This window comes from Neltuma alba, unplaced genomic scaffold (genome assembly GCF_004799145.2).
Source record: "Neltuma alba isolate B1F8T4 unplaced genomic scaffold, ASM479914v2 tig00006333_pilon, whole genome shotgun sequence".
NCBI classification, from domain to species: Eukaryota; Viridiplantae; Streptophyta; class Magnoliopsida; order Fabales; family Fabaceae; genus Neltuma; species Neltuma alba.
In genome coordinates, this window is record NW_021634431.1 from 10,818 (window position 1) to 33,807 (window position 22,990).

General features: G+C 35.2%; 3 protein-coding genes and 1 long non-coding RNA gene across 7 annotated transcripts; 3 read left to right on the forward strand and 1 right to left on the reverse strand.

The window, feature by feature from the left end:
* The first annotated feature begins 1,043 nt into the window (after nt 1-1,043).
* LOC114750134 (peptide-N(4)-(N-acetyl-beta-glucosaminyl)asparagine amidase) lies at nt 1,044-22,476 on the forward strand. 2 transcript variants are annotated; one of them, XM_028938676.1, is made up of 6 exons: nt 1,044-1,057; nt 21,188-21,367; nt 21,452-21,505; nt 21,618-21,785; nt 21,948-22,046; nt 22,240-22,466. In XM_028938676.1, exons 2-6 carry the CDS (start codon nt 21,290-21,292, stop codon nt 22,447-22,449), a joined length of 609 nt encoding a protein of 202 aa, XP_028794509.1. In that variant the 5' UTR covers nt 1,044-1,057; nt 21,188-21,289; the 3' UTR covers nt 22,450-22,466. The 2 variants fall into 2 exon arrangements, with proteins under 2 accessions (XP_028794509.1, XP_028794510.1); XM_028938677.1 differs by lacking the exon at nt 1,044-1,057 and having other exon boundaries at nt 21,165-21,367; nt 21,951-22,046; nt 22,240-22,476.
* Nucleotides 2,694-6,325, forward strand: LOC114750132 (GDP-mannose 3,5-epimerase 2). Of its 2 annotated transcripts, none has more exons than XM_028938673.1 (7): nt 2,694-2,797; nt 3,777-4,187; nt 4,307-4,400; nt 4,495-4,624; nt 4,749-4,881; nt 5,541-5,748; nt 5,860-6,325. In XM_028938673.1, exons 2-7 carry the CDS (start codon nt 3,778-3,780, stop codon nt 6,013-6,015), a joined length of 1,131 nt encoding a protein of 376 aa, XP_028794506.1. In that variant the 5' UTR covers nt 2,694-2,797; nt 3,777; the 3' UTR covers nt 6,016-6,325. The 2 variants fall into 2 exon arrangements, with proteins under 2 accessions (XP_028794506.1, XP_028794505.1); XM_028938672.1 differs by lacking the exon at nt 2,694-2,797 and adding an exon at nt 3,087-3,099 and having other exon boundaries at nt 5,860-6,136.
* On the forward strand, nt 8,149-9,272 carry LOC114750133 (calmodulin-like). 2 transcript variants are annotated; one of them, XM_028938675.1, is made up of 4 exons: nt 8,149-8,316; nt 8,373-8,582; nt 8,685-8,771; nt 8,865-9,272. In XM_028938675.1, exons 1-4 carry the CDS (start codon nt 8,227-8,229, stop codon nt 8,997-8,999), a joined length of 522 nt encoding a protein of 173 aa, XP_028794508.1. In that variant the 5' UTR covers nt 8,149-8,226; the 3' UTR covers nt 9,000-9,272. The 2 variants fall into 2 exon arrangements, with proteins under 2 accessions (XP_028794508.1, XP_028794507.1); XM_028938674.1 differs by having other exon boundaries at nt 8,153-8,302; nt 8,425-8,582.
* Nucleotides 13,545-15,874, reverse strand: LOC114750136 (uncharacterized). The gene is made up of 2 exons (XR_003740623.1): nt 15,266-15,874; nt 13,545-14,278 (listed from the first exon to the last, which is right to left on the reverse strand). It is a non-coding gene; the product is annotated as an uncharacterized LOC114750136 (long non-coding RNA).
* Nucleotides 22,477-22,990: the final 514 nt, after the last annotated feature.

Consider the following 22,990-nt stretch of genomic DNA (forward strand, 5'->3'; position numbering starts at 1 on the left):
GAAAAAGAAGGTATGAAGAAATATAGTAAGAGAGAAATAATTAAGGACACCATTAAAAAATATTAAATATTAAGACAAATCCAAATTAAAATTTATAAAATAAACTACATCTTTTTTTAAATTTAAAGTTCATAAAAAGGACCGAAAGTAGTAACATTTTTTAATTTTATCTCTAAAAAATACAATAAAAAAATTAAGTGTGAAAAAAATGAATCACATGTTTTTTCAATACTTTTTTCTAATAGGGACAAGTATACAAATTTTTATTAATTTAATATATTTATTGATATGGAATACAAATGGAACAGAGTGGTATTTAGGCTTTAAAAGAAATTTAAAAGTGTATTTAAAAAAATTTTAAAACTAATAATACAAAACTAATGAAGCACACAAAAATAATAAATAAATTATAACTTGGTATGGCTGGCATAATTTAATTATTTATCATTTCTCTTTACATTGGAAATATTTGATTAAAAAAATCTATAAAAAAATGACTATTGAATTTTAAAATTTTAAATTAGGAATTACTATAAAAATATGTTGTCATTTGTTTTTTGAATATAATCATTTTCTTTACGAATATAATAACTACTACTGATTTGAAATTTTAAAATTCAATAATCACTTTTTCAGGATTTTCTCAAAAAAAAAAAAAAAGGTTTTCCCGGTAGACAAGTTTTCATTGTCAAATCCATGGAATGTAGTTGCAGCATGCATACCCCTCCAAATAACTGAGAAATATAAGCTTTTATATACTACCTCCTAATTATAAACTAGCTGACTAATTTTAAAAGATTAAGTAAATAAGTTAAGTTAGTTGTTTGTAATAAATAGGTGTTGTATTTTCTAAAATATTCTTGTTAATCAAATGTCTTGACTAGAATTACCATTATCAGAAGAATTATTTTTAAAAAAATACATAAATATTAAAAATAAGATAGATTGGGGTCTTATATTTAAGACCAAAATAAAAGTCAAACGAAGTCTTATATTAAAAACTGGAGATAATATTTATTTTGGGAGTGGTTTTAGGCTTTTAAATTTTCTCCTTCTTGTCATTTTGCATTCTGTCTTTTGATCCCGAATGTTAAATTCATTTTATAATATAATTTATATTATAAAATGAATCTTATATTTAAAAGCAAATGAATATTAATTTTTAAATATCACTTTGCAATACATTTTTTGTTTTGCTTTTTTCTTATTTATATTTGTATCAAAATTAGTTTTTTAAGTAATAGTATTAATTTTCATTTCATTCTATTTTTGTTTTCACTCTCATCGTAGTAAGATTATTTTCTTCAAACAAAACAATGCCTTGATCTTCTCACACCTGCTATCTTGACTAAACTCAGCAACCCCATTAGTCTGATTGATGATTTGACGCATAATAATATGGAAGCTGATATCATCAGTATTAGGTAACTTGTGATATAATCACAATTTTGAATTTACAAGTGATCGTGGCATGTATAGATTTGTTTAGGTTTGATTGATAATGTATATTTGGGTAAAAACCAAATCATAATTTTTAAAATAATTTTACAGTATATAAAGTAAATATATAAAAAATTATCTCGATTTAAATAAAAATATTTTTTAAAGTACTTGTTGGATAAACTAAATAGGCTTATGATGCACAAATACCACTAAGAAAATCACAATCTTAGCAGCCATGACAGGCCTATTGATGGATTGATCTTCAAGTCGAACCTCTGACAATTTGGTTACATGCACAGTGCACAAACCAAGTTGACTACGCAAGTGATTCAGAGCATGGAAAGACACAGCAAAAAGTCTCTTTGCAATTTGCAGCTGGGGAGGATCTTCGCCGCTGCTTCCTCCAGCCAACACCTACAATTATTGAGTTTAAACTGAATTAGGTTGATTTCTTCCTGGACTATGTTTAATATGCCTACCTTAATTCACGTCACTCCTGAATGTTCTGATGCGTGCTGTAAACAGAAAGGAAAAACAAATCACTTGTAACTGAGAATTAGTTTAGAAGCAAAGGAATGTTTAGCTGGGTGGGTGGCCGAAAAGAGAGTATGCGATTTGGAGGGAAGACGCATCTGGGGAGGCCGATGAGGAATGACAATGGGGACAGGGATGAGAGGGAAGAATGGTCGAGCGTTGTGGCCTCTGATCAAATGAAGCAGCCAAGCCAGAGTCTTCCCTGGGCGGCCACGAATGCAATTATTGCGGCTGGCTTGCTCGTCCTTGCTTTTATCTTATATTAATAAATTACAAAGAGGCTGCGTAAAACATCAATCAATTAGTATTTCTGGTATGTAATATAAAAATTAGTTTAAGAATTATATTTAATGTTAAATATAAAATCTCAATTCACCTTCTTATATATTATTAAGAGGGTATTAATTCCAGGATAGTCATGATTAATAGGATATTTCAAGAAATCAAATTTAAAAAATACTTTAAAAAATCAATTTATATTTATTACAAATAACAAATTTAATAATTTTTTTATCAATGAAATTAATTAAGTAGATGAGAATAAAAACTGGTATATGTTTGGCACCGCAAACTTAGCAGAATATTAACTTGTCCTGGTTTCTTCCTTGCTTCCTGAGTTGGGCCCACTAAAGTGGATCAATAATTCTGCTGGCCGCTCTTAATTTTGGGGCTTTGGACTTGTTCCACGCTCAATGAAATGTAATGAACCCCATGCCTCAGCAGTCAGGCGTAGTCAGCTGGCTGCGGAAACACCCCATAATCATACAAACTCTTTGGGAATTGGAATTGAGCGCTGCCTACAAATCTAAGCAATTTCCTGGTAATTTCCCTTCAGCCTCCTCTGCAATTAGTTTGTATGATCTGTTTAATGTTTATTTATCATTATTATTTCTCAAGCCATATTGCAACGTGTTCCTTTTCAAGGAAGAGCGAAATCCGCCCTTCCTCTTCCCCTCTGCCCCACTCCGAACTAATTATTATGCAGTAAGGGAAAAGTAATGGGTGGCTTTCCTCACTTGGTCTGCGTTTCCACTCTATATATGGCAGGGCCACTCATAGTTTTAAAATCATCTTCTTCTTCATCCCACTTGTCATCCGACTCCTCGATTCTGCTCTTTACAGGTGCGCGCCATAATTCATTTTGTGCTTCACCTCTCAATTTGTTTCTTTCCCCTCACTTATTGTTGTGATTTTGAGCCATCTTTTGCGGTTCCTGTCATGCCACCATTCTCCTAATTTAGGGCTTAACTGTTCCTCGGTTTCTCTTCCCTATTCATAGTGCCTCTTGTGTGTCTAGATACAGATCTTCTTCATTCTGTTGCATACCATTCGTGCCGCGGGGGCGCGCCACTCGCAATTGTATTCTTCATTATGCCCCCGCAGTCTAGGAAGACGAAACAAAGGGTCTTCAATTTTTGATCTTTTCCTTTCCGCCGCGGAAACTGATTTCGGGTGCATGCTTTTCATTTTTACGAAAACTTCGCCACCTAAAATTAGTTGACCGTTTAAATGTGCCAGCCTTGTATAGTTGCATTCCGTTATTATCTTTCATGTAGGCATGTGATGTATGTTTCTCCTGCAATTCTGTATTTAAAGTTCTTGTGTCTTTTGGACTTTTGCCGACTTGCCTTAGGAGGTTCTTTCCCTTCCCCTCCCCTTTTTAATTAAGAAGTTCAATTATTTATGAAATGTGGATTTCATCTTCCCTTGTGTCTGCTTCTCAATATTATCATTTGAGCCCATGATTTCAAGCTAATTGTCAACAAGTTCTGCTCATCTGACCTATTCAAGCGCTGCAGAATGGGAGGTGCCGGAAGAACTGAGTATGGTGAATACACCTATGACAACCTTGAGAGAGAACCTTACTGGCCATCAGAAAAGCTTCGAATTTCCATCACCGGAGCTGGTGGTTTTATTGCCTCCCACATAGCAAGGCGCTTGAAGACCGAGGGGCATTATATTATTGCTTCTGACTGGAAGAAAAATGAGCACATGACTGAAGAAATGTTCTGCCACGAATTCCATCTAGTTGATCTGAGGGTTATGGATAACTGTCTCAAGGTGACTGAGGGAGTTGACCACGTTTTCAACCTTGCTGCTGATATGGGTGGGATGGGCTTTATCCAGTCCAACCACTCTGTCATTATGTACAACAACACAATGATTAGTTTCAACATGCTTGAGGCAGCCAGGATTAACAAAGTTAAGAGGTTAGTGGTCCCATGTACAGGCACTTGAATATATCTATTTGGACAATTACTGAATAACAAATATGTCATGGTGTTAACTTTGATATATGGGGTGTACATGAAACACTTTTCTGCCCCAGGTTTTTTTATGCCTCGAGTGCTTGTATCTACCCTGAGTTTAAACAGCTGGAAACTAATGTGAGCTTGAAGGAGTCTGATGCTTGGCCAGCTGAGGTCCGTTGGTGATATTTCAATTTTTGATTGGGATGGTTCTTCTGTTGCATATGAAGGTTGTTCATTATGTGTTTAATTATTTTATTGGGTTTAGCCGCAAGATGCATATGGGCTAGAGAAGCTTGCAACAGAGGAATTATGCAAGCACTATAACAAGGATTTTGGAATTGAGTGTCGTGTTGGCCGGTTCCACAACATTTATGGTCCCTTTGGGACATGGAAGGGTGTGCCCCGAACCAAATTGCATATTTTTTTTGCTTTGGTCTCATTCATGAATATGTCGTTGGACTTGTTTGATTTTGTAACCCTTCAATTTTTAAATTTGTTTCTTTGTTGCTATGCATACAGGTGGGAGGGAGAAGGCTCCTGCTGCCTTTTGTCGTAAGGCAATCACTTCCACTGATAAATTTGAGATGTGGGGGGATGGATGTCAAACACGATCTTTCACCTTCATAGATGAGTGTGTCGAAGGTGTACTTAGGTAAATCCCTGCTGATTAATCCTTATCTGCATATCCATCTTCACGGGGGTGTGTGTGTGATTATATCAATTTTTCAAAAGAAAGATGATTAGCGGGTTTCAAAATTGGGGCATTTTAAAATAAACTTGACGTGATTAGATCAGTCAACAGCTATTGAACTGAAGGGACACAGGAGGATATTCTACCTTTTGAAAAGTGAGGTGTTTGAATTGATCAATTAAGGACAAGATAACTAGTACTTTTCTAGTTCTTAATATATGACCTAATTTAAGGGTTGATGTTAATCCTACATGTAAGACTTATTTTACATATTTATTAATTTTTTCCAAATTAACCCTATTAATATTTTCTTAACGATAAGCAAGTAGGGGAGAGAGGAGAATTAAAGAAGATAATTAGGGTGTTTTAGAAGAAATATATCATATTAACTAATTTAATTAATATTCTTAATCTGCTCAAATTAATTACTACATTTGGTCCTAAATATAAGACCTCGTTTGTAAACTACAAATGGGGTTTTATATTTAGGACCATAAGTAGTTATTATGTTTTATATTAAAGATCAGAGGAATGTATAGTTTTTAGCAAGCATGTGTCAATACATTTCATATGTATTTTTTTGGCTCAGCTCTTTTTCTTTGGGCTACTTTGGAATTTAGATTAACAAAATCAGACTTTCGGGAGCCGGTGAACATTGGAAGTGATGAGATGGTCAGCATGAATGAGATGGCTGAGATTGTTCTTGGCTTTGAGAACAAGAATATTCCTATACATCACATTCCTGGGCCAGAGGGTGTTCGTGGCCGTAACTCCGACAACACGCTGATTAAAGAGAAACTTGGATGGGCTCCGACTATGAAGTTAAAGGTGACCTTCCAATTAAATTATTTCAAATGTCACCTCCTTTCGGTTTTTTCTGTCAATTTTGATCCTCAAATTGAGTTCTGCACACTCACAGTATCTCAAATCTGATCGCAGGATGGGCTCAGAATTACATACTTCTGGATTAAGGAACAGATTGAGAAAGAGAAGGCTCAAGGCACTGATACGTCAGTTTATGGGTCATCCAAAGTGGTGCAGACCCAAGCCCCTGTTCAACTAGGCGCTCTCCGGGCAGCAGACGGCAAAGAATAAATTACTCTCCCGAATGTTTAATGTAGGAGCAGACTCCTATATTGATATATCATAGAGGTCCGTGATTTAGGCTTATTAGCAATGTGATTTGCTGTCTGTGTGTGTGATGTGTAGACGGGGAGCTTTAATGTTTTTGTTGTGTTTTATGATTGGTTAAGCCACTAGTTGCTGCTCAGGGGGTTTCTACTGAGATGTAAGTTATTTTACTGGTTAAATAAGAATGCCCTGATTGTATTAGCGTTTGAGGGCCTGTTTGCCATCATGTTTAATAAGCATATTTTACGCAAGTCAAGACAAAACTCTTTTTACATATTTATCTCATTCTGTAAATTATAATTAAAAAACTGCTTACAAGTCATTTTAAATGGGTCCTAAAATTATCTAGGAGTATGTGTTATGTAAATTGAGGTAAAACTTCTGTTACATATTTACTTCATATTTTATAAATTATTATTAAAATATTATTTATAAACTATTTTAAACGGGTTTCTAAGATTGACTTCTACACCATGAAGAAATCTCTGGGGATGACCGGCAGACTTTGTTGGAGGCTTACAGTAGAGCTGTCTGCTTGCCTGCTTTCTTCGCCCTTTTTGTTCCCGGAAAAAAATGAACCTGTGGACGCACTGGGAACAATATGGGAATATGATAGCATGGGTGGCGAGGATTTGCTTTGGGATCTAAGGGGACGGACGGCCGAGGGCCATTACCTTGTGGCCTGACGTAAGCATGGTGGGTCCCAGGGGCATCAGGGAATCTTATTGTTTCGGGTTCCTACTTCCTAGAATCATCTTCAGTGCGTGGTGTGGTCACCCCATGACGGAACGGACCTCCTTTGCTTCCCGGGTTTGCGATACCAATCCTTGGCCTTCCCAGCCTTTATGCCCAAACTCTCTCTTCCTCTTCTTCATCTTCTTCCACCCTCCGGGGGGAATCTCGCCGATTGTTTTCCTCCGTTAGACCCTGTCATCCTAAAATTGTTATCAATCAATCAACTATTAACTAATTATAACATATCGGGCTGGTTGAGAATCATGCATTCTCCTTTTTTTGGGGGGGAGGAGGGTGGGAGATAGAGATGACGAAATAAAATCTTTTCATGGGGGGCATGGTCAGCAGAAATGAACAAGCTAAACTAGTAACCGCCTCGAATTCAAAAATGACGCCACCGACAAGAAGAAATATTTGGTAAAGCAGAACATGTTTATTTAAACAGCATCTCGGTGAAGAAATGCCGAATAGAACCCATGACTTCTCCCGCTACGGTGCTTCAATTCTGGAGTACAGATGTTCCTTTGAACCAGAATTCTTTATTAATTCATGTACGTTGGTTTTGTCGGCAAAGAGACACTTTTATGTTAAGATTAAATCAGAGCTATGTTAATGTGGCCTTGTGAGGCTTGGAGAGGAGAAAAGGTCTTCCACGCATATGCTTGCTTGGTCTAGCAAGTTGAGGAGTCGTCACAATTTTCCAAACGCAATAGCGTGACATTTCTTCTATTTTGCACTCGATTTGAATATGATGAAGTTTGAATCTCAAGCAAGGTTACATTCTGATGATGACCCACAAATCAGAATCACAAAAGAGAAACGTTGATGTTTTGGGAGGCGTTGAGCTCGCAGGTATTTTCCCGATTCATGAAAACCGCTCTCATTGGAAGGGAGAAATCAATTAGCATCGCTTCAATTACGGCGTCTGACAGCGCGTATTGATAATCAATCCCAAATGCTGGGCTACAGTACAATATACAAGCGGCTAGTCTGGTCAACAAGCAGCACGTGGCCTCGCCAATACACTGTATGTAATTATTAATAATAATCATCGAAATTCCTGTGTTCATACAGATGCTGAATTTGTCAAATAGATGAAGACTTCTGTTATTGTTGCGATTTATGTTTAAATGAAACAAGGTCCACCAAGGGAGGAGACTAAAACAATAAGTAAACGAAAAATTGAAGTTTCGCTCCGCACAAGGGGATGAGAGTGAGACGGACGGAAAAGACCGAGATGCTTGCATATGAATTGTATTATAATATAATATTATGGTAGCCGGTCAAATGGGCAACCTCTTAGCAGGCAATTTCCCACGCAGGAACAGGACGCACGCCCATATATATATAATTGGAATCTCCTTTCCTTTCTCATGGCATGAAGTGGACGCCCATGTTCTGTTTCCTTTCTCACTTGCCATTCATTCGTACTTTCATAGCATGAAGGACGCTCTGAGTGAAGAGCAGATTGCTGAGTTTCTGGAAGCCTTCCGTCTTTTTGACAAAGATGGGGATGGTATCTATCTATCTATCTAACTATCTGTACTTCTGCTCCCAACGCTTCCATTTCCACACACACACACAACTATATGCATATCACGTTCTTCAACCTCTGTTTTCTTGCTGTTCATGAAAAAGGCTGTATAACCATGGAAGAATTAGGCAGTGCCATCAGATCATTGGATCAACATCCTACCCAGGAAGAGTTGCAATTTATGATCAGCCAAGTGGATGCAGATGGCAACGGAACCATTGAGTTTGGAGAGTTCTTGAATCTCATGGCCACCAAAACCAAGGTATACATCACAAACACATATACATTATATCCCTGGCTATTATGGAACATCTCAGGATGTGTAAATATAATATGCACGTGGCTGCGTGTTTGAAACATGAAGGAAGCCGAAGCCGAAGCAGAAGAGGAATTCCAAGAAGCTTTCAAGGCGTTCGACAAAGATCAGGATGGTTACATATCCCCCTCCGAGGTACATATATATATATAATATTAATTCACTCTGCTCTGGCCATCACTTGACCATTTGTTTTAATTTGGAGAAAACTTGTGCGTGCATTTACAGCTGAGGCATGTTATGATAACTGTGGGAGAGAGGGTGACGGAGGAGGAACTTGAGCAGATGATCAGAGTGGCTGATTTGGACGGCGATGGCCTGGTGGATTACCAAGAGTTTGTGAGGATGATGCTGGCTGTTTAATTATTTATATCAATCAAGTCTTCATTACGCTGCCTCGGCTGTGATTAAAAGCATCATGTCGTTACATCTATCCTCCGCGTTGTGTGTATTTCGACAAAAAGTATAATTCGTACATCTTTTGTTTTATTTAATTCTTTCCCTTTAATAGGAACTCCAATTTCATTATCCCCCATCATTCCCTCTATGGAGCTCACTTAATTCTATTATACATCTCATCAATGAACTCTGTTAAAATTACTTGATATTTTCAATAATTACCAATATTTAACTCAATATATCACCTACACTTACATTTCTCTTTACCCTTTTATCCACCACAACTCTTTCGATCATGTAATGAGGGGCAATATTTTTTTTCCAAAACAAAAAAAAACTGCACAGCCTTTGTGAGGAGATTTATATTTTGAACATTTAATTAATTTTCTTAAACGTGACTTGTATGTAGATTGTAGAGGTAAGAAATATTATATGGAGTTTGAAAAAATAAGGTGCTTCTAATCATAAGCAATAGTATGAATATCAACACCAAAGATGAAATACCGTACAAGACTCTGTTTTTGTTGTTCTTGAATTTTTGCCCGGCGAGACAACGTTAGGAACCAAGACTGTCCAATATATTTGACCTCTTTTTTTTTTTTTTCCTTTTTTTTTGGTTTTGGGGCGGGGGGTGTTTCAAAGACGCGTCACTTTTAGGCACCTTGTCGCCAGGCAAGATCGTGCGTAATATTACATTTAGATGCCTACAACGTAAAACTTAGGGAGTAAATAAAAATAATAACATAACTCATTATATTGCAGGTCTTATGTAAAGCATTGACTCGCGATCTAATTAAGAAAAGCAGTTACAAGTCATTATCGTCAGTTAACAACGTTATTTTATACGGAAGAATTAAACAAGGGAAATTAATCAAGGTTGGGTATTTTTGGCGTGAAAGTAGACATAAAGTTTAAATTTAAACACATGAGTTACACACGGCACTCAAAGTAAAAATATGAAAAAATTTTAAAATATTTTTTTTTAACTGCATGCGTCCATGTATATCCTCTCGATGGAGGTCATCATTATCAAACTACTTCTCCGGTTTTAAATATAAAACTTTTATACAAGTGTGTATAAGGGTCTTATGTTTAAGACATGAAGAGCATATCATATTTTTACCAGTTTCACTATTTTAATGTGTTGATAAAATTTATAGGAACGAACACCGACCTGCAGCAATATGGGTTATTCTTCACACTCGGCATAATACATTAAATTAGTTGGTTCGCGCGGTCGATATTTAGTTATAAAAAAGTCAATATTTTATTTAATGTGAAATATAAAAAGCTAACAATTAACTGCTCTATATATTTTTGGAAGTTGTGACCTGGGAGCACGGGCACCATGGCTCATTCCAATTCTGCACAATAACATCAAATTGGCTAAAATAAATAATTATATATCTGTTATGAATAAAGAAGAATAGAGAAGAATCATACAAAGAAAGAAAGGATTGATAAGAGAGAGTTTTTCTCATTCCATTCAAGAGTACACAATACATTATACATGGCTTCTATTTATAGGTACAGCTTTACATCTTTGATAGAATCTACAGATTACATGATAATATGAGATAATTGTATGATATAGAGATAGTGAGAGATATTAGAGTTTATAGGAGATAAAGGGAAATATATGGACATCCACAAAGATATTATTATATTCATAACACTCCCCCTTGGATAATGTTAGGAAGATTTGAACCATAAGCCTTCAGGACTATTTATAAGTCATTAGTTTTCAAGACTCTATATTGAAAATTATATATATTTTTAAAGATCATTTGTGTCACTTAATATTTAAACCATAAGCCTTCAGGGCTTTAAAAACATCATAAGTTATTATTTTCATGTCATTCAATAACATGAGTGTAATGGCTGCTGGCCATTTAGTAATAACAAAATTATAATATTAATAAATATCAAATTGAATGTCAAAAATATATGAGAATAAAATAAAAATAAAACTTGAATTTCAAATTAATTAAATGTAACATAAAAAAAAGATAAATTCTTTTACCAATACATCCTTCACTATATAGTCATTAGTTTTCTGGGGTTACATTATTTATAATTCTAATTATCATAATTTTTCTTTTATAAACAAACCATATAATGATCCTTCTCATAATCAAAACTATATGGCTTTAAGCCATTTAATAAAGAAAATAAAAATACATGATATCTAGCTATTTAATTTCAAAATAAAAAAAATTAAAGATATATGGTTTCTGACTATAAGATAAAACTTTGATGTTATATGGCTTCAAGCCAATTAATAACAAAATTAAATATTTATGACTTCTTGTCATAAGATAGAAAATCAAAATTATATGAATGCGAACCATTTAAGAAGATATAGAAAAATTAAATATATATAATTGACTTCTGGCTATAAAATAGAAAATTCAATATAATATATATAAATAATAAAAAAATTAAATATATATGGTTTCTGGCCATAAAATAGAAAATACAAATTATATGGCTTCTAGCCTTTTAATGAGGTAAAAAAAATTCAACTATTTATGGCTTCTGGCCGTAAGATATAAAATCAAATTTATGTGGCAACTAGCCATTTAATAAGATAAAACAAAATTATATATATATGGCTTCTAGCCATAAAATAGAAAATTCAAATTACATGGCTTCTAGCCATTTAATAAGATAACAGTAATCAAATATATATGGCTTCTAGCCATAAGATAGAAAATTTATACGTAAATACTTCTAGTTATTTAATAAGATAAAATATCAAATATATATGACTTCAAGTCATTTAAAAAAAATAGAGAATTAACCATATATATATATATATGGCTTCTAGCCATAAGATAAAAACTCAAAGTTGTATAGCTTTTGGTTATAATATAGAAAATCAAAATTATATGGCTTTTAGCCATTTAATTTGAAAAGAATGTAAAATCAGAGTTATATGGCTTCTAGCCATTTAATCTCAATGAGATAAGAACTTAGAACTATATGGCTTTTGGCCATTTAACTTTAGATAGTAACTCTTTTAAGATACTGCTAGTATCCATTGGAACTTCGGGTTCCATCGAAATAGTGACATCAGGTCAATAAGAAATAGAGGGGAAAAAAAGTCTCCAATCATAGCCATAGAACCAGATGTTTAAAACAACGGTAGATAATTTTTTTTTTAATTCCATGTAATGGCTTAGATTATCCTAGATAAATTGAATACGAATACGAATACTCTGAAACACCATATATGTGATGCTCGAGATATTTTTATTTGAACAAAGCAAGAGATACTCAAGAAAAATAACATAGACAATGCTCTAAAATTATGCTGGAATAGAAAGGTATATCATACATACCTTGGTCAGAGCTTCGTGCTGATAACGTGTTATGAATAAAGAAGAATAGAGAAGAATCATACAAAGGAAGAGAGGATTGATAAGAGAGAGTTTTTCTCATTCAATTCAAGAATACACAATACATTATACATGGCCTCTATTTATAGGCACAGCTTTACATCTTTGATAGAATCTACAGATTACGATAATATGAGATAATTGTATGATATAGAGATAGTAGGAGATATTAGAGATTATAAAAGATATAGAAGATAAAGGGAGATGTATAGACATCTACAAAGATATTATTATATTTATAACAATATCGAACCAATATCAATATGTTACGATAACACGGATCTAGCTTCTATAAAATTTATGAAATGTCAGGATATAAATTATAGACAATCGTACGCTCTCTGCATCATTCGCATCATAGTCAATATTACGCTATTTAACTAAATTCAAATACTAATTGAAAATAAGCATGTTAAGTGTATAGAGTTAATTATCTGAGCTTTTTTCCTAAACTGGGATATAATAAAGATGGTAAAAATTAAAGGTCATATTATCTGCCAAATATAAATAATATTATTTTGGCTAGATTTAGAGGCTTCTTATTTTAAAAATTTTCAGTCGTTTTGTTGAGTTCTGTATAATTTTTTTTATTCAGATATTTTTGTATGCGTCCTTGCAGAATTTATGTTCGAATACTATAAGAATAACTATTATTAATTAACACTGTAAATTATGAAAGTGAAATTCATGTGTACCTATCCCTCTACCTCTCTGATAGTTAATGGGCGTGTTGTATATATTTCTATAATTTCTTTTTATCTCCTCTAAACTATTTCTTTTATCATACCCAATGCACCAATGTACTTGTTTCTAATATAAAAGCTAGTTGACTAATTTGAGTAGATTAAAAAAATTAGTTAAGTTAATTATTTGTAATAAATAAATGTTGTCTTTCCTAAAATACCCTTACTAATTATGTGTATTAGTTAGAACCATCATTTGATGGAACTTTTAACATGTGTACTACTACAATAACTATCTTTTTAAAAAAATAGATAAATAAATATGAAAGATAAAATGAATTGGGGTCTTATGTTTAGAACTAAATTAAAAGTCAAACTAACTCTTATATTAAGAATCAGAGGTAGTATTGGGTATGAAGTTATACTAATTTTAAAACAAGCTCCCCTTTTATAATTTAGTTGATGACAAATTTTATATAATCATGCGCGTGTCGTTTCTATATAGATTAAGTTAGTTACCGCTGTCTTCCAACACTAAAAAGAAAATCAATTAATACAGTTAGAAGGAGGCGATAGCTGCTAGAGATGCAAGTGGAGCATCCTTGGATCATGGGGCACATAATCAGCCTTGTAAATTGAAGCACTTTCCACCACTGCTAATCATCATCACATTCACTTCCCACACAACAACCTTAGCTGTTCTATTTCTTCGTACATTTTTCTGGCAGTGGCACCTCCTAATGCTACTACCAATTACGAGGCACCATCCGGCGGTGATGTAGCAGTTAAACGCAGGGCCTGAATGGGAAACTTCTACTGATTAAAGTTTCCCTCCTCACATTCTCTTTACCCTATTTTCCCTCCTGTCCAAGAGAAAGCTTAAGTGAACAATTAAATTAAATTCCAACTAAATGATCATTCATTGCTATAATTAAGCATATTGTCGGCGTCAAAGAAGCTTTCTTTTTATGCATATGGTTGCTGTTATGCCACCTAGACGACATATACACATACATATATATATATGGCCAGTTTAATTTGGTTTGGCCCGAGTATATAGACCTCTAAAATCAGAGGTTTTCTTTTTCAAATTTCCTCCCTTCTTTTCTTTCTTCCCTTTTTTCTCCTGATCCGGCGTCTTGTCCAAAATTTCATGCATCTGTCAAATATAATGGTCAGCATGTATACACAGTGTCTTTGTTTCCGCCATGTGAAATATGGATAAACAAAAAGAATTACTAACACTATTTCTATGTTTTTTGGGCCAAAAATTACTAACACTATTTCAGTTTATAATTAACTCGTCTGCCTCCTCATCAGTTGAAGAAACCGGAGTTTCTGGCACGCTGCCCGCAGAAAGTTGGAGAACTCTACTTTCATCAAAAAACGAAGGACTCGCGCGGTCCCTTTATATTCTTCCAACGGATAAAAAATCAGGTATATATCTCCAAGTCTAAGCTTTGCAATCCGTATATTGCATTCTATGCATTGCATCATCTAGTCTCTCTGGGTTGGGCAATAGATCTGCAGCATGATGCGCTGCTCGTGTATAATATCATTTACTAGTTATTAATTATTAACACTGTGCTTTATATGATGCCTATATATATAACTCCATCAAAAATAAATAATTTAAAAGGCAACACACAAAGCTTATTCCGCGCTCACTAATGGGATCTGTGGAAAGGGACTCAATTACCCAAAGCATGCCGGAGACGAAGGCCTGCGTGTTGATGAGCTTTAACGATTCCGTTTATTAGATGGGCACATATAATAGTATTGCCCAGATCTGGAAATTGGAAGTGGGCTGTGATTCATCAGTCACAAAAAGAACAGAAGAAATGCAAAACTGAATGTAGATATACGAATCAGAATAGTTGCAAGAGAGTAAAAAAGAAAGGCATGTGTTTGCGCGTGTTACACCGGAGTGCAAACAAACAGTATATGACGAGCATGTACACCAATACAGTTGAGAAGCACCACCCCCGAGGCTTGACCAAACCGCGTTCCCCTCACTTGAGGATTAATTTGTACCTCAAAATTTAGATTTCTTTACTTTTCAATGGATAAGTAAGGGAACGAAGCGTGCGTGAAATAATAGGAACTGTTTAGAAAAGCATCAATGTGGAAAAAGAAGAAACCAGACCTTTTTCTAGGGTTTGAGGGAGGTGGTGAGCAGATCGGAGAAAGCGAATCAGCTAGGGCAGGGATCGCTGCTCCCATTCAACAGCTGAAACTGCCGCATGATCTGTTCCCGCCACATAAGAAGGTGAGCTCAGATCATGCTGGCAGCTTCAACTGCTAGAGGGTGCACCATGAGATTATCGCACCTTATACTTACCCCTTCCTCCGTCTCCGTATTCTCCAGGCTCTTCCTCCTTCTCACTGCGAAAACGGAAGAGGGGTGGGAGCACAAAACATATATAGCCAACAAAAGGCATATATAGAAGCAGACGCAGGCAGTCCCCCACCCACCCTTCCTCCTTTTATTCTGGACCCTCTTTTTTGCATAATTTTTTTTTTTTGGTTAAATTAGGGTAGACTTGGACCATCTCTGGTAGCTACATACAATCAATGGGGAGGAGCCAGGCAGTTTTGGGATTTTGCGTGTCATATTTTTTTGTCCTGTGTCATGTGTCAACATTAACATCTGTCCCTCTCTCCCTATTTAATTTTCTTTCGCGTTCGCGTGCCTTTGCTGTAGCATCTACTCAACCCAACCCTACTTTTACATATATGTATGGATATATAACAGAAGAGAACTGCACAAGATGGAGAGAGGGATAGGCTCAGAGGGGGCTGGGTGGGAAAAAAATGCAGTGAGAGAAAACGATCAGTCACGGGATGGACAGGCGAGAGGATGGATGGGTGGGTGTGTTAGGAAGAGAGATGGAAATTAAAGTAAAACAAGGAGAGAGTGTGGAGAAGTGGTCCCGGCGATCGGGAAGAATTTAAAAACATCACGCTCACGCCACCACATGCAGCCATCCAGTGTTTGGCTACTGATGGCTTGGCTTGCATACATTTCTAACTTCTCTCTCTCCAGCTATCTCTCCTTCTAATGTCTTATTGTCTGTACGTGTTGTAGTATATGTGAAAGGTAGGCATCAACTAGCTTGGAATCGACCCAAATGGAGTATCCAACACATGTTTAAGCGCATATTTATATATACAGGGGACCAGCCCATTTTTAAATTTGCACCCTTTTTAGCTATATAGGCCTCCATCCATGTTACCGGTCACAACCACAACGGCTAAAGCCTGCTCATACTTGCAGTATTACAAGAATATGCTATGCAGTGGGTCAGCATAAATTTTCTCTGTTAGCCTTACCATCAACACTTACCTTTTCTTTTTAGGCTCTGTTCCTGTCGCTTTTTAGTTTTTACTCACTGTTTTTTTTTGTGTGGCTTTTTTATTGAGCTCTGTGTCGTTTCGCCTTATCTCTAATATACAGTTTAGAGCAAGTTAATTAGCACACTACTAATAATAAAACGTCTCCGAGTCTTCTAATTCCATGCTTCAATTTATCTACTAATATTAGCATGTATCATACACTGCCTTCGCCCTTAATTATAAGATCTCATTTGTAGTCTATAAATAGGGTCTTATAATTAATGAATGGAGATAGTATTAAATCTGTCTTCTTAAATTTTATGTACCGTACAAGCAAATTAGGTATTACCTGAAATGATGTATTCTGTGTACGTGTTTTCGAATAATTTAAAAAGGAAAAAAAAAAAAAGGGAACAAAGTGAATGAAGCAATTCGATGTTGAGTTGATGTTTTGATGGTTTCTCTTTTGCAATAAATTAAGAACACGTAGCCAATTAAGCATGAGCCTTTTGAAGTTCAACCTAATTGAGCTTCCTCCGGACAGCTGGACCCCGCCGACTCAGTAATTATATAAAATTGAAGTTAAACTCTACTCGAACATGCTTTAGCTTGATTTGATGCGAGGCGTGGTGGACTTTTGGAGCATAACAAGAGTTCATCTAAAATTTGAGCTCTAAAGCTAAACACAGAGGCTGTCGCGATCAATAAAAAAAAAAACCTTACTTTTGGTCTGTTGGATTTATATAATTTTAATGAGTGAACTTAATTTGCTAATCAAAGACACTGACATGACGTACCTTGAGCATCGATATTGGAAAGACCCGCCCCCTCCCCCACGCAAAGGAAAAAAGTCATGAAAAATTAAATCTGAGAAGCTAAGTGAATGAATGTACAGAAACCATATCCAGCACAAGGACTAAGGGTGCGAGTTTTATAAATGAGGTATTTTTTTGGAGAAAAATAGGGAATAAATCATTTCAGCCGATAGGAAACAAAAACAACAGGGAGGAGTAAATCCTGTCCAGAAAATATTCACAACAAACGAGTCCTCACAGCTTCGTTGCTAGTTTGCTGTAAGTCAGGCATATGCTGAGATCCTACAATCTTGGTTTATCTTGACACTCTGTTTTCCGCAAAATCTGAACCGTTTAACTCTCTGGATATAGAATTTCAGTTATCTAATTTCTTATCCAATTTACTATTCATTCTAACAGTACTTTTTCTTATTGAATTATCAGGCAATCTTTGGGTTAATAGGCAGGTGATATCGATCCTTGCAAAGAGTCTCTAAGAACATCAATCTACATGAGATCTCATACAATTCCCATTCAAATGGGCGATAGCCCAGAGAGAAAAAGAAAGGGGTCCCCAAAAACTTTTAGTGGGAGTTTTATTTTATTAAAAAAATCAGGGTACTTTAACCGTATAGTCTATATAAATAATACTCCTCCGGTCCTTATTATAAGACCCAATTTGACTTTTTATTTGGTCCTAATTATAAGACCCAATCCATTTTCTCTCTTATATTTATGTATTTTTTTCCAAGATAACCCTTCTAATAATGATAGTTTAGCCATATACTTAATTAGCAAGGATATTTTATGAATGACAACACTTATTTATTATAAATAACCAACTTAACTTACTTCCTTAATCTTCTCAAATAAGTCAATTGGGTCTTATAATTAGGACCGGAGGAGTACTACTTTCTGTCCTGAATATAAGAGTTCGTTTGACTTTTATTTTGATTTTAAATATAAGACTCTAATTTATTTTGTTTATCATTTTTTTTTTCTAAAGTAGCCCTTATATTAATAATGGTAATTCTAACTAATATGCTTGGTTAGCAAGAATATTTTAAGAAAGACAATACATATTTATTATAAATAACTAATTTAACTAATTTTTTAATGAAATTAAATTAGTAAACTAGTATTTATTTGAAAGACCGCTCATCTTCATGTAATGGGAGATGTCACCCGCCAAAATCTCCAAATTGGCTCGCCCCACAAGCTAAGTGCACGTACGCGATGCTGCCTTAATTCCTTTTTTTTTTTTTTTTTTTGACCAAAGCCTTAATTCCTTTAATATGCACAGAGTACACAACTTATATTAGACTGTCATTCCTCTAATTTTTCATCAGATATCAGTTCATCATTAAGACCATCAATGCTTATGTAATGAAATTTATGATCAATATTAGTTGCATTATTGTCTGCTGCAGACTTATAGCTGCGAATAATATATAGCTATATAAACTTCCTATAATGCCAAAAAAAAAAAGTGTCTGTAATTAGTTAGGACAAACATCAGGGTCACCATTATTTCCGAACTTTGGCATCCATGATGAAGCCATGTGCGATCTTCTTCATAAATCCCGGTCGTCGCATAATTTATCCGTACCCGCTTCCGTTTTAAGAGGTGTTTGGATGCTTTAAAAAATATTTCTCATAAGTACTTTTTCGTAAATCGAGATAAATTCTTCTATATATTTATCTCATAGACCATAAAATTATTTTTAAAACTATAATTTGATTTGGATTTACACAGTTTTTTAGTTTTCGTTTTCGTTCTTTCATAGGGGTCAGATACATTTGCTCACGCGCGACGCGTGCCAATACAGAGAGGAGGCAATGAATTTGGAAAGTAACTTTCCGAAGAAAATTACCCGCGTGAAGCGGCGTGAGTTCCTTAATCCTTAGCCTCGTGGCGCGTAAATGATTAGATGCAGCGCCAAGTGAGAAGACGTTTCATTGTGGACCAATCATTTGTGAGAACAGTTATTATACAAGACCTAATTAATTAATTTGATAAGATTAAAAAAAAATTAAATTAGTTATTACAATAAATATGTATTGTCTTTTATAGAATATTATTACTAATTATGTGTATTAACTAAAACTACTATTTGATGAAATATTTAACATGTGTAATTAGTACAATGTAATAACTACTTTTAAAAAAATTAAATAATTATGAAAGACAAAGTGAGTTGGGATTTTATATTTATGGTCAAATTGAAAGTAAAATTAACCCTTATATTAAAGATAGCAGATAATATAAATTAGAGATGGAGTACACTTTATTCTGGATCATATAAAGGGTTCATAAAGAGGATGGGATTTTTCACCAAGCAAACATGGTTATATTAAATTAAATTAAATCATGTAGAAAAGTCACGGTCTGGGATAATAAAGCTGAAGCCTTGAATTTTATTGTCAAGGGAGATTACTCAAATCAACGAGCCATGTCCCTGTGTTTTTGGGTATGGTAACAACATCACATCTTCTTCTTCTTGTTTTTTTTTTGGACTAGCAACAAACCATATCTTTTTCTTTTTTTTTGGTTCAAATGGAGCATAATTTGTTCCAGATATAAACTCATGATCAGACTCTTCAGCAAAAAGAAGGGAAAAGACAAAAAAGCACTCGTGATCAGATTCGGCTAGCTAGCAAGCCTAGCCCAGTGTGTGATCCGCGATTCTCTAGTATAGGCCTCGGCACTTTTGACTAGGGGTTTTAAGGCCTACCCGTCCCAGTCAGTCCGTTGCAGTCCCAATTTTATTGGGACGGAATGAACCCATCGCGAAATTTTTTGAGATAGAACAAAAAAGGAATCGGGACAAGACATGGGACGGGGTCGTCCGTCCCGATCCCCTCCCGATTCTTTTTTTTTAATTTTTTATCCTATTTATATAATATTATTTTTTTTCATATTTTTTTAAGATTTGAGATTATTGTATGGAAGTATAGATATATTTATTTAGAGCTTTTATATTTGTTGATGATTTAAGATTATTGATAATTAGACTTTTTAGCAAGTTTTTATTGTGTTAAAAATTTTTGTTTAAAGTTTTTAATGACTATTATATGTAATATTTTGGGCTTTTATTTAAGAGTGTCCAAACAAATAAAAAAATAAAAAGATGTTTTTATAAAACCTAAGCCTAAAAAACTATAATTAAAAAAATCAAATTTTATTAAAAAAAATTTTTAAAAAAAATATCGGGACGTCCCAGTCCTGTCCCGACCGAGATCAGGACAACACTAGGATTGACCGGGACACCGGGACACCGGACATATTTTCTGTTCTATTACTGTTCATCGGACGAAATCGAGACTGGCCTGTCCCAGTCCCGATTCGTCCCCTGAACAACCCTACTTTTGATTCATCTCCCAGTCTTTTATAAGTCAAGTGTTATTTAAACATCAACATTCAGTACTTACAGTGTTTCAAACAGAATTATTGTCAGTAAAAAAAAAATATGTGCCTAAATTAAAAAAAAAAAACTCAAACAGAAGGAGAACTAAAATAAAAGGGGGAAAAAAAAGACTACAGACAAAGCTAAAATCATGTATTGGCTAAAGATCATATGCAATTTTGAAAACATTTGCCCCCTTCCCTAAGAACGTCAATATAATGAATGTGCAATTTTAATTGTCATAAATGAATTTGAAATATCATTTTTTACGGGACTTGTATTATTAAATTTTTTAAGAGACTTATTTTCATATAAAATACAAGAAATGAAGAGTTTACATTTTGCGTATTAATTATATTATCCTAATCATGCCTTTAACATGTTTAAACCCCTTCAGCATGAATTAACAACCTAATATTGTAAATTTGTACCCTAGTCCGTGGGCACTGTTTCTCCCGTTGCCCTGCAAAGACCATGACCATCCCTTCTTTTTGCCCCAAAAGGGGTTGGAAAAAAAGGATCGAAAGGAAGAAAAACAGCTGACAGCAAACTCTCACTGAACCATCCTCCCTCCAACAGCTCTGACATTTCAGCTTCGGAGCTGCGAAACCAGCATTATCGAAGAAGGAGAACATGGTGGCCCGAAAACTTCAAGTGCTTCACAATGACTCCAACTACGATGTCGAATACGATCCCGACGATGGCTTCGAAGTATGCCTGCGTTTCTCCCTAAAACAATTTCCTCTTTCTCCCTCCGCTGCTGCTCCTGTAACGCGACTTCCTTATCTTCTGCAGGTTTTCAAAATCCAGCTCTTCTCCCTCACCTCTATTCCCCCCGATGAGCAAAAGGTCTCAGTTCTTCTTCATTTATTCTGTCCTATACTTGTCCTTATGTGCGCAAGAGTTGGCGAAATTTTGTGCTTTCTTTTTTTCATCGATAATTCATTAATTCTCGGTACAGATTTATGGCTGTGAAGGTGATCGCCTCGTGGCAAGTGACTCGGATCTCAACACAATTTCCGATAAACTGCGATTGCTTTCCATCGACGAACATAAACAGCAGACAGAATCAAGCATTCAGAATGCCGAATTGATGAAATCAGACGAGGAGTTGGCCAGACTCTTGCAGGTGCTCCCCCCCCCCAAAAAAAAAAAAAGCCTCCTTTCTGGGAGAACCTGGGGTCCTCTTTTCTGAGGTTCCGGCAATGGATGTAAATTTTGAAGTGCATATCATATTTATTTGAAATTAATTATCCTTCTCTTTTATCTATATTTCTGTTTGTGTGTACAGGAGGAGGAGGAGGCGTTGATGTTGCAGCAGTATCTTGCGAGCCAAGATAATGGACAATTTGAGAATAGAATACGGTCTTACGTTGATAAAATCCAAATGGTAATTTCACATGGCTGGTCGCTGAGAGAGATGAATACACGACATTTAAGTTCTTGAAGCTGGTTGTAAAAGTAAAAGTATTACATAGTCAATGGAATAGAATAAATTGGATTCCCTTTCCTAATGAATATTTACAACTCCAAATCTTCAATGGTTCCATCTTTTTAGTCTTCTTATATCCTGATTCCTATAGTACGAGGATTCAAGACGCCAGGAAGCTGCTCGGAAAACGGTTCCTGTGGAAGAACTTGAGGAGAAAGCGTTGGTTTCCTTGGCCAAGGTTAGTGAGTTTCTTTGTCTCTTTAAAATGGGAGGCATGACATGTGAGCGTGTTCAGGGGGAGGACTACGGGAACTTGAAGTCAATTCTTTTGATAGAGTTGCTTCTTTACTTATTATTTTAAGAATTGGGTGCCAAATTGATTGGTGGTTGAGTTTGCGATATGAAATGATGAATATAAAAGCCCATTCAAGAACCTTTTTGGAGACGGAGGTCTTCACTAAGGAAGTCTCGTCATGGTTTACGTGTTCGCATTTTTTTTTATAATCATTAATCGGTTTCGGCCTTGTATTCTAATGTAATGTTGGCCATCGGTACGCGGGTGATTACAGGAACGCTGATAGTGTATTAATGGAAGACCACAAAACGGCAGGAACATTATCTGATATAACGTAACTCTTTAAGACTAGATATTGACTACCTAGCCCTAATTGGAAATGAAGATCTAAAAGTCACATACTGTTGAACTCTTCTGGAAATTGTTTCATTCTGGTTTTCTCAAGACTTTTGGATATCGTTCGTTTTTATCTTGGTTCTGTTTGAGTATTGAGCTTGAGAGTTGAGATCTTGTTTATATTTTATGAGCACAGTGATTTAGATCAGCAGACGGAAAGGCAGAGAGGAAGGAGGAAAGAGGGGATAATTTGAGAGAGGAAGGGAAGGAG

What these genes read in the sequence shown, in the direction of transcription:
- LOC114750134 (XM_028938676.1), top strand. Translation starts at nt 21,290, where the DNA reads ATGGTGGCCCGAAAACTTCAAGTGCTTCACAATGACTCCAACTACGAT. An exon ending in TTCCCCCCGATGAGCAAAAG is followed by an intron (nt 21,506 to 21,617) that starts GTCTCAGTTCTT and finishes TTCTCGGTACAG; the next exon opens with ATTTATGGCTGTGAAGGTGA. An exon ending in ACGTTGATAAAATCCAAATG is followed by an intron (nt 22,047 to 22,239) that starts GTAATTTCACAT and finishes TGATTCCTATAG; the next exon opens with TACGAGGATTCAAGACGCCA.
- LOC114750133 (XM_028938675.1), top strand. Translation starts at nt 8,227, where the DNA reads ATGAAGGACGCTCTGAGTGAAGAGCAGATTGCTGAGTTTCTGGAAGCC. An exon ending in TCATGGCCACCAAAACCAAG is followed by an intron (nt 8,583 to 8,684) that starts GTATACATCACA and finishes TGAAACATGAAG; the next exon opens with GAAGCCGAAGCCGAAGCAGA. An exon ending in GTTACATATCCCCCTCCGAG is followed by an intron (nt 8,772 to 8,864) that starts GTACATATATAT and finishes GTGCATTTACAG; the next exon opens with CTGAGGCATGTTATGATAAC.
- LOC114750132 (XM_028938673.1), top strand. Translation starts at nt 3,778, where the DNA reads ATGGGAGGTGCCGGAAGAACTGAGTATGGTGAATACACCTATGACAAC. An exon ending in CTGATGCTTGGCCAGCTGAG is followed by an intron (nt 4,401 to 4,494) that starts GTCCGTTGGTGA and finishes TATTGGGTTTAG; the next exon opens with CCGCAAGATGCATATGGGCT. An exon ending in CTCCGACTATGAAGTTAAAG is followed by an intron (nt 5,749 to 5,859) that starts GTGACCTTCCAA and finishes ATCTGATCGCAG; the next exon opens with GATGGGCTCAGAATTACATA.